The sequence below is a fragment of the Carettochelys insculpta genome, chromosome 9 (assembly GCF_033958435.1).
Source record: "Carettochelys insculpta isolate YL-2023 chromosome 9, ASM3395843v1, whole genome shotgun sequence".
Classification (NCBI taxonomy): Eukaryota; Metazoa; Chordata; order Testudines; family Carettochelyidae; genus Carettochelys; species Carettochelys insculpta.
The window spans coordinates 39676714-39690812 of record NC_134145.1 but is presented as its reverse complement, the minus strand read 5'-3'; the positions used below and the strand labels follow the sequence as shown (position 1 = coordinate 39690812).

General features: G+C 39.7%; 1 protein-coding gene across 2 annotated transcripts in view; it reads left to right on the top strand.

Moving 5' to 3' along the window:
- Positions 1–14099, top strand: part of OLFM3 (olfactomedin 3) — a 46755-nt gene that overhangs the window by 10882 nt on the left and 21774 nt on the right. The window contains exons 2-4 of one of the 2 annotated variants that reach the window (XM_075002781.1): positions 235–381; positions 4505–4660; positions 11832–12051. In XM_075002781.1, coding sequence (XP_074858882.1) covers positions 235–381; positions 4505–4660; positions 11832–12051 — 523 coding nt within the window. The remainder of the gene's footprint in view (positions 1–234; positions 382–4504; positions 4661–11831; positions 12052–14099) is intronic. The other variant, XM_075002780.1, reaches the window with a different exon arrangement.

The following is a 14099-nucleotide window of genomic DNA, read 5'->3' as shown; positions in this document are numbered from 1 at the left end:
TTTCCAATCATCTATTAAAGGGATAATAAATGATACCTAGAAGGAACATGATTGTGAACACATATGGTATGTAACTGAGCAAGCATATTTTCTTAATTGTTTCCTCTCTGTGTGTATATTCAGATATTTTGTTTTAAAGAATTTGAAAAACCAAAAAGTCAGTCAAGATTATAAGGGGGATTATAAGCTGTTTCACTCTTTTGGCCTTTGCTTATTACTGTTTTATTACTATAGACTCAAATTAGCCCCAGAGAAGGATGGCAAGTATATAGTTCAGCCCAAGACCCAGATGGACGATGCATTTGTACTGTAGTCGCACCAGAACAAAACTTATGTTCAAGAGATGCCAAAAGCAGGCAACTTAGACAGCTGCTAGAGAAGGTAAGTTTCCTAAATTACTCCTTCTTTTTTGTCCTCCAAGACTTTCATAGTGATCTGCTCCTTTCCCTCTTTAAAATAATAAATAATGCAGCATTCAGTGGTTATCTATCAAATGTTATTTGTTTGTTTGCCCTTACCACCACTAGTCACACTTCATCTGGTTTCTTTACAACACAGCTCTGCTGATCCATGTCATTAATCTAAATGGTGCATCTTAATGCTGTATTTTCTCTGTTGTTTTTCCTCCCAGATTTCTTCCTTTAAGAAGAGTCCCAAAGTTTATATGTCTGTATCAAAACAGCCTGGCCTTCATAAAATTACTTACAAATTCCAGTAGTAGCTAGAAGCACCAGGATTCAATCTGGTGATCCATTACCATCATAGGAGGATCTTGAAGCTCATTTCCTTGAGCCACATCACAGGTTGTCCAGTATTTTTTCTGTCAAGTAACTAAAGAGTCTTACACCTCAGATTTATTCCCAGCTGTACACACATTTAATTTACAGAAGCTTATTTTGATTGCATAACATATTAAGCAAAAAGCTGCAGCTATGATGACCTTAGCCATTGTAAATGAGTGTTTACTGTAACACCCTTCCATACCCAGTATTTGCCCTGGCCATCTGCTGTGAGTTTAATACACTAACCACCCTGCTCTGCCCCACTGCTCCGAGATCTGCAAGTGAAAGGTGAAGAAATCTCACCCCACCTCAGCCATTCTGAAGGTGGAGAGGAGGCCTAGTGCAATACCCACAACTGGGCCTGATAAAATTTCAAATTTCATGGGTTGCTGGGTAGGTGCTGCCACTCCAGCCTGATAAAAGAGGACTTCTCCAGGGCTGCGTGGGGTACAAATACCATCCCAGTTTTCTGATCAGTAGGTAGGGCAGTGATCCTCCCCAACCTTGCCCCAGCTACTTTCTGCCATTCCTATAAATTTCCCCTCTTCTCCAGCTACCTACATTGTGGTGTGGCCCTTATAGAAAAATACCCTTTTCTTCCATTTAGCCAGACAGGGCCCTCTCCTGCCACATGCAGACTATAGAGAACACATTTCGCTATCCAGGAATCAGTGGGGAGCAGCAATGCATCAACTACCTTTGTTTTCCCTAGATAAGTACCCAGCATGCCCCTCTGCAGCAGTTGGTGGGATACAGCTAGCTCTGATGGTTTGTACAATTCTGGAATACTTCTAAATGTGAGGAAATCCCACCTAGCAAAATTAAAGTGGCTTTTCAATTACCTTCTGGAACTGTAGCTGACACCTGGCCCAACATGAATCATTAACTCATGGAGAGCGGTCTTGTTTCTTGGAAGCTAGAATTTGGAAGGTTACCAGTTCATTAGGCTAAAAACAAAATGTCTGGATCATCTAAATTAAGAGGGAGAACACCCAAGAACAAGATTACAATGAAATAAATAAGGTAGGAATGTACAGATGAGACAAAGAGAAGGTTGAACAAGGACAGTACATGGACAGTTGCCTCCTGCTTGGGGATTGGTTCCTGCAAAGTAACTAAGCCAATGCAAAATTTAAATATATCAGATCCAAAATATGTTACAGTCTCCTAACAACCAGATGTAATGTGATACCGTCCTCATCACAGTGGGTGCCAATTGAAACTACAGGTAACTGCTAAAAGGTTCTATACATTATTGAACAAAAGGAACATTACATTTTCTGCTTCTTCCATTTGAATCAATGAAAAAAGGCTTGCCTGAGGAAATTCTAAGTAAGATCTTTAAGAATGGGCCTAATATTTTCCAGTGGTGCTTCGCCCCTCTTCCTCCTACTCTGTTGTTTTTCCCCCTCCTTCATTTACAGTACATGAGTTAAAGTGAATTTTGACATAAAATTATTGCACATGCAAAACTCAGTGAAAAAACAACAGCTTCATGTCTGGAAATGAATCATCTCCTCATGTATGTTGTTGTATGATTTTTATAAAGTGAACACTGATGAAAGATACATAAAGTAAACACAAATTAAAGTTGTTCTTGTCTTAAAGAGGGAAGTGGGCTAATTGTACCTTTTGTTCTACATATGCTTAACCAGTTACCTGAAACTCATTTCTTTTCTTCTTTCAATAATTTTCTATTAATGAGTTATGATTGAATAGATTTATTTATTTTATTTCTATTTATAAAGCTATAAAACTCACGTGCACTACAATCTGGCCTCCTATTATATTACTAAATTGAGTAATAAAATCTCAGAAGTAATCCATTGCTTTCCACCCTGCTAAACACATAGTAGCAATTAAAATATTGCATTCCACAGCGAACAACAAAAACTTCTCCTACTCTCATCCCACCCCTGCTTCAAATGGCTAGAGGAAAAGTTGTGCCTTGCAGCATATCCTGAAATATAACAGATCTGAGGCTTGGAAGTGATCTCTAAAGCTCATGATCATGATAGGGACCTTGAAAATGTCCTCCATTTTATACTGAGAAGGCTCAGCATAGTAATCTTTAGCATCTTTAGCAACAGGACATTGAAAAAGACAAGTGGAATAGTCAAACCATATATGCTGAACAACATTTAACCTATTAGTTACTAGTCTCATAGACATACTGAGTACTCTGGCCCTAATCCAAAAAAAAAATTTGACCATATGTCCAACTCCGAGCACAGTTCCAATGGGACTGTTCAGATGCTTAAAACTGAGCCTATGCTTAAGTGCTTTGCCGGATGGAATTATTATGCTAGAGCATCTAAGAATCCTGTTCATGAACCAGAGCCCCATTGTACTAGGCAGAGTACAAAGCACAGAATAAAAAGACAGGTCCAGATCCAAAGAAGTTACCATCTAAGGGATGTGCCTGTAGCAAGATGCTGTTGTTAATTTAGCAGATTTTATTTTCTGTATCAGAGATAGGAAATACTTCTGAAATAAGCATAGATAACATTGCGTAAAACTATTTATAGTTCAAATAGTGCTAGTATATACTGCTATAAAGAAAAAAGATAAAAGTTTTGTTTTATCTTCTAATATTAAAACATTTTAATATTTTACAGGCTCAATCCTGCTTCCAAAGAAATCAACTAGAATTTTGCCAGTAACTTCTAGGGGAGCAGGATCAATCCATAAGACAGGATGGTTTCCTGACTAACCAAAAACAGTGGTATAGTCCTACTTAAAATGTAAAAATCTAGGTTGGGTAAATGTCACTCTCAAAGCTAAGACCATATTTTTTTCCAAAGCACTGACATTTAAACAAGTGCAGCAGCAAAGTGTAAAATATTGGGCTCTGCAAAATTTATATTAATATTTATCAAAACCCAAGTTGTCCGCCATATCTCTTAAAGGAGACCCATTGGCCCTGCTCCTGGTCTATTGTGTGCTGATTTCACACTCAATAGAATTATTCCTGATTTTCATTCATGTAAAGGATCAGAGTCATGCTCATTCTCTTTAATAGAGAAGTTCAATGTACAAGGTTACATAATTGGTTCTAAGAACCACATAGTTTATACAGAGGCCTTGAAAAAAATGAGTGAATACTGCATAATATAGTACAGGCTCTGTCTAGGTGGCAGCATGCATTTCATTTGTCAAATATAAGTTTAGGCCCTTGATGAAGCTCAGACAAATTTAAATTAAAAATCCTAACTTTACCCCATTCTTCCTCCACATGCCCAAATCCTCTAAAAGCTAGTTTAAGCAGTGAAGTGGCATGGACTAATAAATTAACCCAGGTCAATATCCTGTTTTCCTGAGTTATTGAATAGTCATCTTCTTTTGCTTGGGAATATTGAATGTCAAACCTACTTTATGATTCCTTGCTCTGAAATAGTAATTCCTTTTGCTGAAATGTTGCAATGCTCAGTGCACAGGTTTCTTTTTAAGGTATTAAATGATGGGTAAAGACATTGGGCCAAATTTCTCTAATTTGTAGTGGAACAATCCCATTGATTTTAGTGGGATTGCTCATGTGACCTAGGCCATAAGGTGGGCCCACTTTCAGTAGCATTATCCAGTTACAAATTCAAAGCTCCACAGAGATAATAAAAGGTGAAGAATTCAAGCATTGACGGAGGCATGACATTTTATCTCTTGACATTTAACTACATGCCCAAGAAAAAGAAATACAGAGTGCAGCCAGTGTTCTTCTTTGACAGGTTCAGAATATGTCCCAATCTATTGAAGTGTTAAACCTACGGACTCAGAGGGATTTCCAGTATGTTTTAAAAATGGAAACACAAATGAAAGGGCTGAAGGCTAAGATTCGGCAAATTGAAGATGATCGGAAGACATTAATGACAAAGCATTTTCAAGTAGGTTTTATTTTAATAATAATTTTGAAAGCCTGATGCAAGTGATGCGCTAAGAGCAATGCATGAACTGCTAAGATCTTGGCTTCAAAAGCTTATACAAAAGCTACATTGAAAAGGGACCATAATATAACCTCTTTTATTATGATAATCATTTTCTCTATTCAGTTTAACTGCTATAAGGAATGGCCATTAATTATTAAGACATTAGTGAAATGTCAGTATAAACAGAATCCTATTTTCCTGTATGAATGTGAAGCTTATACTGTGAGATTTATAAGTAGTCAAATACTAATGATAAATGAGCAAGCCATGGGAGTTAATAGCAAACGACCAAAGGGGTTTGCTCTTTTATAGTTGTCTGACATTTTGTAAAACTGAAGAGAAGTTCATAAAGAGGGAAGTTATTGTAACTGATACTTGATAGCATTATGATTTTAAAGGTTTTGATTAGAGGTTGGGGGAGCTAGTTATCTTGATTTTGGGGTGTTGCCACCTTCCAATCCACATATGTCATAATGAAAAATGTCCATGTTACATTTCCTAGTAATTTTTTACTGAAGAAAAATTTTAATCATGCTATCTGTCATGAAGCCTAGCTGCCAGAGATTATAAACTACTACAGTAAACTCTTTCATATCCAGCAGCCCTGAGACTGGGAGGTTGTCAGATATTCAAATATTCTGAATAATACAAAGGTATATTTAGCAATGCATAACACTAAAGAAAAACAAAATTAGATATTAAGAAACAAAAATGTATGCAGAGTATTTTATTTACCGACAACAGTAGCATTGTTTACTGTAAACTTATACTGTATTTGCTGTATTTATTGGTGTTTACTTTCACTATATTGTACTTATAGAAAATGTAACTAAAATTTACTTATGGTTAAAATGCTGGTTATTTGAGAGTTCTGGATGATAGAGTTCCAGATATGAAAGAGTTTACTGCATTGTGTATTCTGAGGAAGCTATCTGGACTAGGAGACAATGTTACAGATGCATACCATAATATGAAAGTACTAGGCCCCAATGAAGGAGAGTTTTGAGTGTGCAAGGAATGCAAGATGGGGTCCATTAAATATATCCAAAGGGTGAATATTATGTCCGCAGTAGCCTTTTGATGTGTTCATGATAGCTGAAACATAAAAGCATAGGCTTACATTTTCCAAACAAGTGGCACCTGAGTGGAGTCTCATTTTTTCAGAAGTTCTTATCACCAAACATCTCCCTTTGATTTCAGTAATGACTTATACTAATAACCTTACTCTCCAGGTGACCTCTGGCATATTATTCTCAGTTTAGCTGAAAATCTGAGTATAACTCCTCTCATCCATTTTCAGCTTGTAATAAAAATTTTCATCTTTGCCACTTGCTATATGCCATAATACCACATTGGCTGTGTCTACACTAGCCCAAATCTTCGAAATGGCCATACAAATGGCCATTCCGAAGATTACTAAGGAGGCCCTGAAATGCATATTCAGCACCTCATTAGCCTGCCAGCATCCACAGCTCTTCAAAATTGCCGCTTTTCGCTGCTGCGCAGCTCGTCAGATAGGATAGGGGGATTTTGAAGTTGGAGGGGTCCTCATCTGGATGAGTCGTGTGGCAGCGAAAAGCGGCAATTTCGAAGAGCCGTGGCCGCTGGCATGCTAATGAGGCACTGAATATGCATTGGACTAGTGTAGACATGGGCTAGTGTGGACATGGCCATTGTGTTGAACTGTTATATCTTTTGTAGTCTTGTTACATTTTTTTTTTCACATAGGAACAAAATAGCAGAATTTGACTGTCTACTTTGGGTATCGGAAACAAGAAGCTGCTGTATTACTCCATCCTTTTAAATATCTGACATTGGCTGGACCTTCAGTTTGCTAGAAGAATAAAACAGATGGTCAGCCAATCAAACTGAACAGTAATTTAAAATGATAAAATACTACTGCTGTCTTTCAAAATTTGATCCACTAAAATTTTGGTACTGTACCTTATTCCTGAGACACAAAAAATTGTCATTTTACCTGTCATTGATAACTCCCACTAGCCGTGTCTACACGTGCACGCTACTTCGAAGTAGCGGCACTAACTTCGAAATAGCGCCCGTCACGGCTACACGCGCCGGGCGCTATTTCGAAGTTAACTTCGACGTTAGGCGGCGAGACGTCGAAGTCGCTAATCCCATGAGGGGATAGGAATAGCGCCCTACTTCAACGTTCAACGTCGAAGTAGGGACCGTGTAGTCGTTGCGCGTCCCGCAACTTCAAAATAGCGGGGTCCGCCATGGCAGCCATCAGCTGAGGGGTTGAGAGATGCTCTTTCTCCAGCCTCTGCGGGGCTGTATGGTCACCGTGGGCAGCAGCCCTTAGCCCAGGGCTTCTGGCTGCTGCTGCGGCAGCTGGGGATCCATGCTGCATGCACAGGGTCTGCAACCAGTTGTAGGCTCTGTGTATCTTGTGTTGTTTAGTGCAACTGTGTCTGGGAGGGGCCCTTTAAGGGAGTGGCTTGCTGTTGAGTCCGCCCTGTGATCCTGTGTGCAGCTGTGCCTGGCACCCTTATTTCGATGTGTGCTACTTTGGCTTGTAGACATTCCCTCGCAGCGCCTATTTCGATGTGGTGCTGCACAATGTCGAAGTTGAACATCGACGTTGCCAGCCCTGGAGGACGTGTAGACGTTACTCATCGAAATAGCCTATTTCGATGTTGGCTTCACGTGTAGACGTAGCCACTAGGAGCAATGTGGGGTCATGTGGTAAATGAAAGGGGAAATTAGCTCAAAAATGTTGCAATGTCTTGCATTTATTGCCATGTGAATTCATTCTTTTAACAAAAGACGTAAAAGGTACAGTAAACTATTTCATATCCAGCATTATATCATCCTGAACTCTCAAATAACGGCATTTTAACCATAGGTAAATTTTAGTAATGTTTTCCATGAGTACAATGCGGTTAAAGTAAATGCAAGCAAATACAGTACAAGTTTACAATTTACAATAATCCTGTTGTTGGTAAATAAAGTCCTTTGCACAAACTTTTGTTTCTTAATATCTAATCTTGTTTTTCTTATAGGCTATGTCTAGACTACAGGGTTTTGTCAACAAAACAGCCATTTTGTCGACAAAACCTGTGGAGCATCCAGATTGCCAAGCGTGTTCTGTCAAGAGTAAGTTGACAGAACACTGCGCATTTGTCTACAGCTGTACCCCACTCACCACGAGGAAGAACTCCATTGTCGACAGAACTCTGTCGACAAAATGCTGGTCTGGACATTAGGGGGGCCTTCTGTCAACAGAAAAGGCTTCCAGGGTTCCACACAACCCTGTTTGCTGTGGTTCCTGGTGGCTGTTTTGCCAATAGAGTGGCTCCGCAGTCTGGCTGCTCTCTGTAGATAGAGCAGATCATGCTTTCGATCTACCCTGTAGTCTGGACGCAACCCGTCTTCAGACGTTTTGCCACAATATATCTTCTGACACAAACTTCGGCTGACAAATTCCTATGGTCTAGGCATAGCCAAAGTGTTATGTGTTGATAGGGATACCACTATTATCCAGAATATTTGGATATCTGGCAACCTCCCACTCCTGGGGCTGCCAGATATGAAAGAGTTTACCTTATTAGTAGTACCAATAAAATAAAAGTAATCACCATAGTTACAATGATGATGACACAATCTTTGCTTCCTTTAGTGATGTGAAAAGATGTTTAAATGCAAAGTTAATTTTAAAATGAAGTACCAAACATAGTAGGGGCCTGTAACTCTACCCAGTGAAATTTTTTGGGCTTAATCCTGTTCTCCATTAAATCACTGACAATGTTCCTATTTACTTCAGTGCGGACAAACCTGGTCCCACAAATTTAAAATTTTGGGGCAGAGAATGTTTTTAATTTGTGTTTTAAATTAAGTAAGTTTATGGTGCTGTATGCACAATTTTTAATAATAAAAAATTAGAATAAACGCTCCATTCATCCTTTCACCATCCCATTTTAATTCAAATATTTCTGGACTTTTGCAGTAAATGGGAGTTCCCTCATGAATAAATGCAATAGGAGAAGGAACTTCCACTACTCTAAATACATTTATAGCAATAACATTTCACCATATCATTTTAAAATATAGTTTTCTAATGTTTAAAATAGCTGTGTATACAATACACTGACAACACATAAAGATTTTCTCTAGAATGGTTAATTCCCAGGTGAAAAAAAAGATTAGTGTTAAAATGAAGGGGTCCATATCCATTTATAATCAAATATTATTCCACTACTATAATAATTGCAAAACATGATTAAAAGGCAGGAAATTCAGAGGTACATTTCCTCAAATAAAGTTAAATCTGGCCTTGCATTCTTGATCTATCCCCACTGCATGACCACACCAGCATAATCCCACAGACAGCCAGGATCACCATTATAGCAACTTCTTAACTTTTCATAGTTTATTGCATCTTTTAATATGAAATAAAATAAAATAAAATAAAATATGTACACACATAATCTTCAGCATACTTCAGTACATGTAACATTTCTGGCACTTCTGAATACCAATGACTCTGTTGTCTTTGACAGAGTCACTGATCCACTTTCTCTTACTCAGGCTTCCATTACATTCTTCATCCCAGATATCCTTTGTGAAGTGATGGTGAAGTAATTAACTTTCTCCTCTGCCTTATGATGTGCTCCAGGGCTCTAACCTTGGTCTCTTCATTTCCCCTGCCCCCTCAGTGCTTTCCCCAGGCTGACTCGTCTGCTCCCAAGACCTTTTTCCTCTGTTCTGGCAACTGTTAAACCTATATTGCCATCACTGTTTCTCCCTCTTCTGTCCTGGTTTTCACCTCTTTCACTCACTTTCTCTCTCTCCCTCCCTTTCTTTGCCCACAACTCATGAAAATCTTGCTGTTTCCTTAATTTATCAATGGAACTACAGAACACAAGCATGAACATCATATGAAAAGGACAAGTCCACATACCTTCCAAGAAAGAAAAAATCTGCTAGGATTCTTTGAGGGTGTTCACATGTTAATGGCTGAAAAAGAATGTGTTGCCATAATGCAGTCAGACTTAACTTTGACAAACTTCCTGGCAAAGTAATACTAAGGCTGTGTCTACACTACCACCCTCCTTCAATGGGAGGATGGTAAGTAGGGTGCTGGGAGTTTACTAACGAAATGCTGAGCTGCATACGCAGCACTTCATTAGGCAAATTCCCCCCTGTGGCAACTTTGAAGTTTTAAACTTCGAAGTACTGGTTCGCATCTAGCCACAGCTCACCCACCAGTACTTTGAAGTGCTCGGTACTTTGAGTACTCCTCAAAATTTTGTACTTCAAAGTACCGGCGGGTGAGCGACGGCTAGACGTGAGCCAGTACTTCGAAGTTTTAAACTTCGAAGTTGCTGGGGTGGGGGGGTGGGGAGATTTGTTTAATGAAGTGCTGCATATGCAGCACAGCACTTCGTTAGTAAACTCCCAACACCCTACTTACCTTCCTCCCTTCAAAGGAGAGTGGTAGTGCAGACAAGCCCTAAGTGTATTATAGCTGGCATGAGAGATAAATGTCATTATGGATTAGAAATGGCTAAGAGGCACACATTCAATAAATGGGGTAGATGGAAAAGTTTCACCATGACAAATATTTAAGTATACAATGTATAGAGACAGAGGAAGAGAGATGCGACTGCACTGTTTTCAGATTGCATATAGTTATTTAAATTAGTTAAAGCTAGAGAAGAATTTGAGGAAGTTCAGAGGAAAAACAATGAGAAGTCCTGTGGCACCTTATAGACTAACAATAACAGAAATAGCCATGTTAGTCTGTATTGTATCAAAACAAAAAAGCAGTCATGTAGCACTTTAAAGACTAAAAAAATAATTTATTAGGTGATGAGCTTTTGTGGGACAGGCCCACGTCTTCAGATCATAGTCTCACCAGAACACACTCATTATATAAAGCACAGGGGCCCAAAATTGTTATCAAGGTTGACAAATCAGAAAAATTGTTATCCTTGCAACAAGCCCAGTTGCCAACTTTGTCCACATATCTATTCTGGAGATACCATCACTGGACCTAACCATGTGAATTACAGAATCATGGGCACATTCTCCTGTTCCTTAACTAATATCATCTATGCTATAGTGTGCCAGCAATGCCCACACACTTTATATAAGGCAGAGTGCAAACACTCTTCACCAAAGACTGAATGGACATAGAGCAGACATCAAAAATCTTCAAATACACAAACCTGTCAGCCAGCACTTTAATGGAGTGGGATATTCCATTAAAGACCTGAGAGTTTGTGTTCTGCAGAAAAGAGACTTTAACAACCATCTACAGAGAGAATGTTCGGAATTAACATTTATATTCAAATTTGACACATTAACACGTGGTTTGAACAGGGACAACAATTACCTGACGCATTACAAGGACTCTTTCACATACTTTGATGTTTGACCTAATGCTTACTTCCCCACCCCTCACCCCACTCTCTCTGCTCTTCTATCTGTTTTGCCAACAATGATAACAATTTTTCTGATTTGTCAACCTCGATAAAAATTTTTGGACCTCTGTGCTTTATATATGGAGTCTGTTTTGGTAAGGCTGTAGATCTGACGACGTGGGTCTGTCCCACGAAAGCTCATCACCTAATAAATTATTTTGTTAATCTTTAAAGTGCTACAGGACTGTTTTTTGTTTTCATAAACTAACAGATTTTTTGGATCAGAATCATTTGTGGGCAAAGACACATGCAGCTGATGAAATGAGTCTTTGCCCATGAAAGCTTATCCTCCAAAGAAATCTGTTAGTCTATAAAGTGCCACAGGACTTCTCTTTGTTACTGTAAAATTGAGTGGTAAGTTCTGGTCACCTTCTCTTAAGAAAAATATATTCAGGAGGAGTTTTAGAGCTTGTGCAGAGAAATCTGGATGTCAGGAAGTTTGTCTCCAATCTTTTAAAAGTGAACGTTGTACTTCGAGTAGAAATGACGATTCTTGTTTACATTTTATCCAGGTCATATGATGAGTTTGCCAGAGTTTCACAATATGGTAATAATGAATCTTAAAAAAATCAATAAGAATTTTAAAGTTATTTTAATAATCAGTCCAAAATATTATCTTAAAGGATGTTAGAGTACTGAACTCTTTTAAGCTACTCTAATGAACAACTGATTCCTTTTTTCAGGAGTTGAAGGAAAAGATGGATGAGCTGTTGCCATTGATTCCAGTTCTGGAACAGTACAAAAGTGATGCCAAGTTAATCACTCAGTTCAAAGAGGAAATTAGGAATTTTTCTGCTGTTCTGACTGGGATTCAGGAAGAAATTGGTGCCTATGACTATGAGGAACTACACCAGAGGGTGCTCACTTTGGAAATCAGACTTCGAGATTGCATGAGAAAACTTAGTAAGTTAACCATTTTGTGACACGTTTTGTTCCTAAGTTATGTATTTTGGACCTTGATGTAGAAACACAAAATACTCTGTTTTTCAGCCCTTTGACACATGGGGACAGATTCCAAGCTTTGTTAGGTTAATGTCTATCAAGAGTGACTTCTCTGAAGCCTGCTGTTTATCTAGATTTTCACCTGTACAATTTAGATTAGAATATGGTCTGTTTTTAATAGAAGGGAATGGGAGCTTTGCAATCGTATGGGTGCAGATCTTAAGACTGAATTGTTCATGAGCTTGTTAATGAGATACAAAGAATGTTTTCCTCTCACATGCTAGTTGTTATATAACTGAGACTGCAATTGCCATCTAGGTGCTCTTTGGTGAGCCATGTGACATATAGCTGGTGGGATCTGCCCAGCATCCAATGGAGAGTTATACATGTCACAAAAAACATTAACACAATTTAAATCTTGGTTTGGAATTTACCAATGTTTAGTACAGAAAATGGCTTCTCAGACAGTGTTACCTTTGGCCTCTATTAAATATAGGATAGGTGAGCAGAAATTAACACTGTTACTACCTACTTTGGCAGAAATAATGTAATAGTGAAAGCACAGCTGTGCATTTCTTTCCAGCAATGATATTAACCTTCCTGCATGAATTTGGGAAAGCCTCAGTTTTGTGTGCCTAGCCATTGGCTTCAGTTAGAAGCTGTGGGTGCTAAGAGAAATTAGGAACTAGTTGCCTAAAATTGAGCAGCCAAAATTAGAAGCCTTGTTTTTAAATGTCATCTTAACATGGGATAATAAACACTTCTCTACCTCAAAAGACTTAGAGAGCTTAGATTGCTCCAGTTAGAGTAACTGACAAACCATCAGATATTTGGCTGGAAAGTACTGTTTAAGAGCCAGTAATGATTATTTATTGGAAGTCTTTGCTTCCACTGCTCTCATTCTGACCCGTTTTACAAGAACTAAATTCACAATAAGCAAAAATTAAAAACAAAAATAGAACTCAAGTTTATGAAAGGCTGCTCAATTACCAAATCTTGGGTGTGTACTTTCATGGACTGTGGGTGGCATCTTAAATATGAAATATGAATGTGCCCATTACAGAAGATACACAGTACATTACAAGTAATAGAAAAAGACAGAAAAAGTAATCTAGTCTGACTATCTTCTTAAGATGTTTATTTTATCTTCTTCTTTTAATACTGAACTAACACATCTAAGCGACATCTACACGTGAATGCTACATCGAAGTAGCTTATTTCGATGTAACGACATCGAAATAAGCTATTTCAATGAATAACGTCTACACGTCCTCCAGGGCTGGCAACGTCAATGTTCAACGTCGACGTTGCGCAGCACCACATCGAAATAGGCGCTGCGAGGGAACGTCTACACGCCAAAGTAGCACACATCGAAATAAGGGTGCCAGGAACAGCTGCAGACAGGGTCACAGGGCGGACTAGCACTTCCGGGACAACAGCTAGCCGCTCCCTTAAAGGGCCCCTCCCAGACACATGCAGCCTGCACAGCACACGGTCTGCAGAGCCATAGGCACGCATACCTCGAGCGACGCAGTCATGGACCCCCAGCAGCAGCAGCAGCAGCCAGAGGTCCACACAGCCGCCCCTGCAGGAGCAGTGCTCGCCCTGCTCAATGCCATGCAGGAGGCAGCTGAGCACCTCCTTGCCACAGAAGAGGAGCTGCCCGCAGGGGAGGAGGACTCAACCCCCAACCCTGCAGCACCCCGCCGCCCCCCCCGCCGCACACGCCGCCGGCTGTGGAGCTACCCCACCAGCACCGACTGGTGGGAGCGGCTGGTGCTTGGAGAGTGGGACGACGACCCCTGGCTCCAGAACTTTCTCATGAGCCGGCAGACATTTCTGGAGCTATGCCAGTGGCTCACCCCCACACTGAGACACCAGGACACCGCCATGCGGTGTGCCCTCAGCGTCGAGAAACGGGTCGGCATCGCTGTCTGGAAGCTGGCCACTCCAGACAGCTACCGATCCGTGGGGCAGCAGTTTGGCGTCAGCAAGGCCACTGTCGGGGC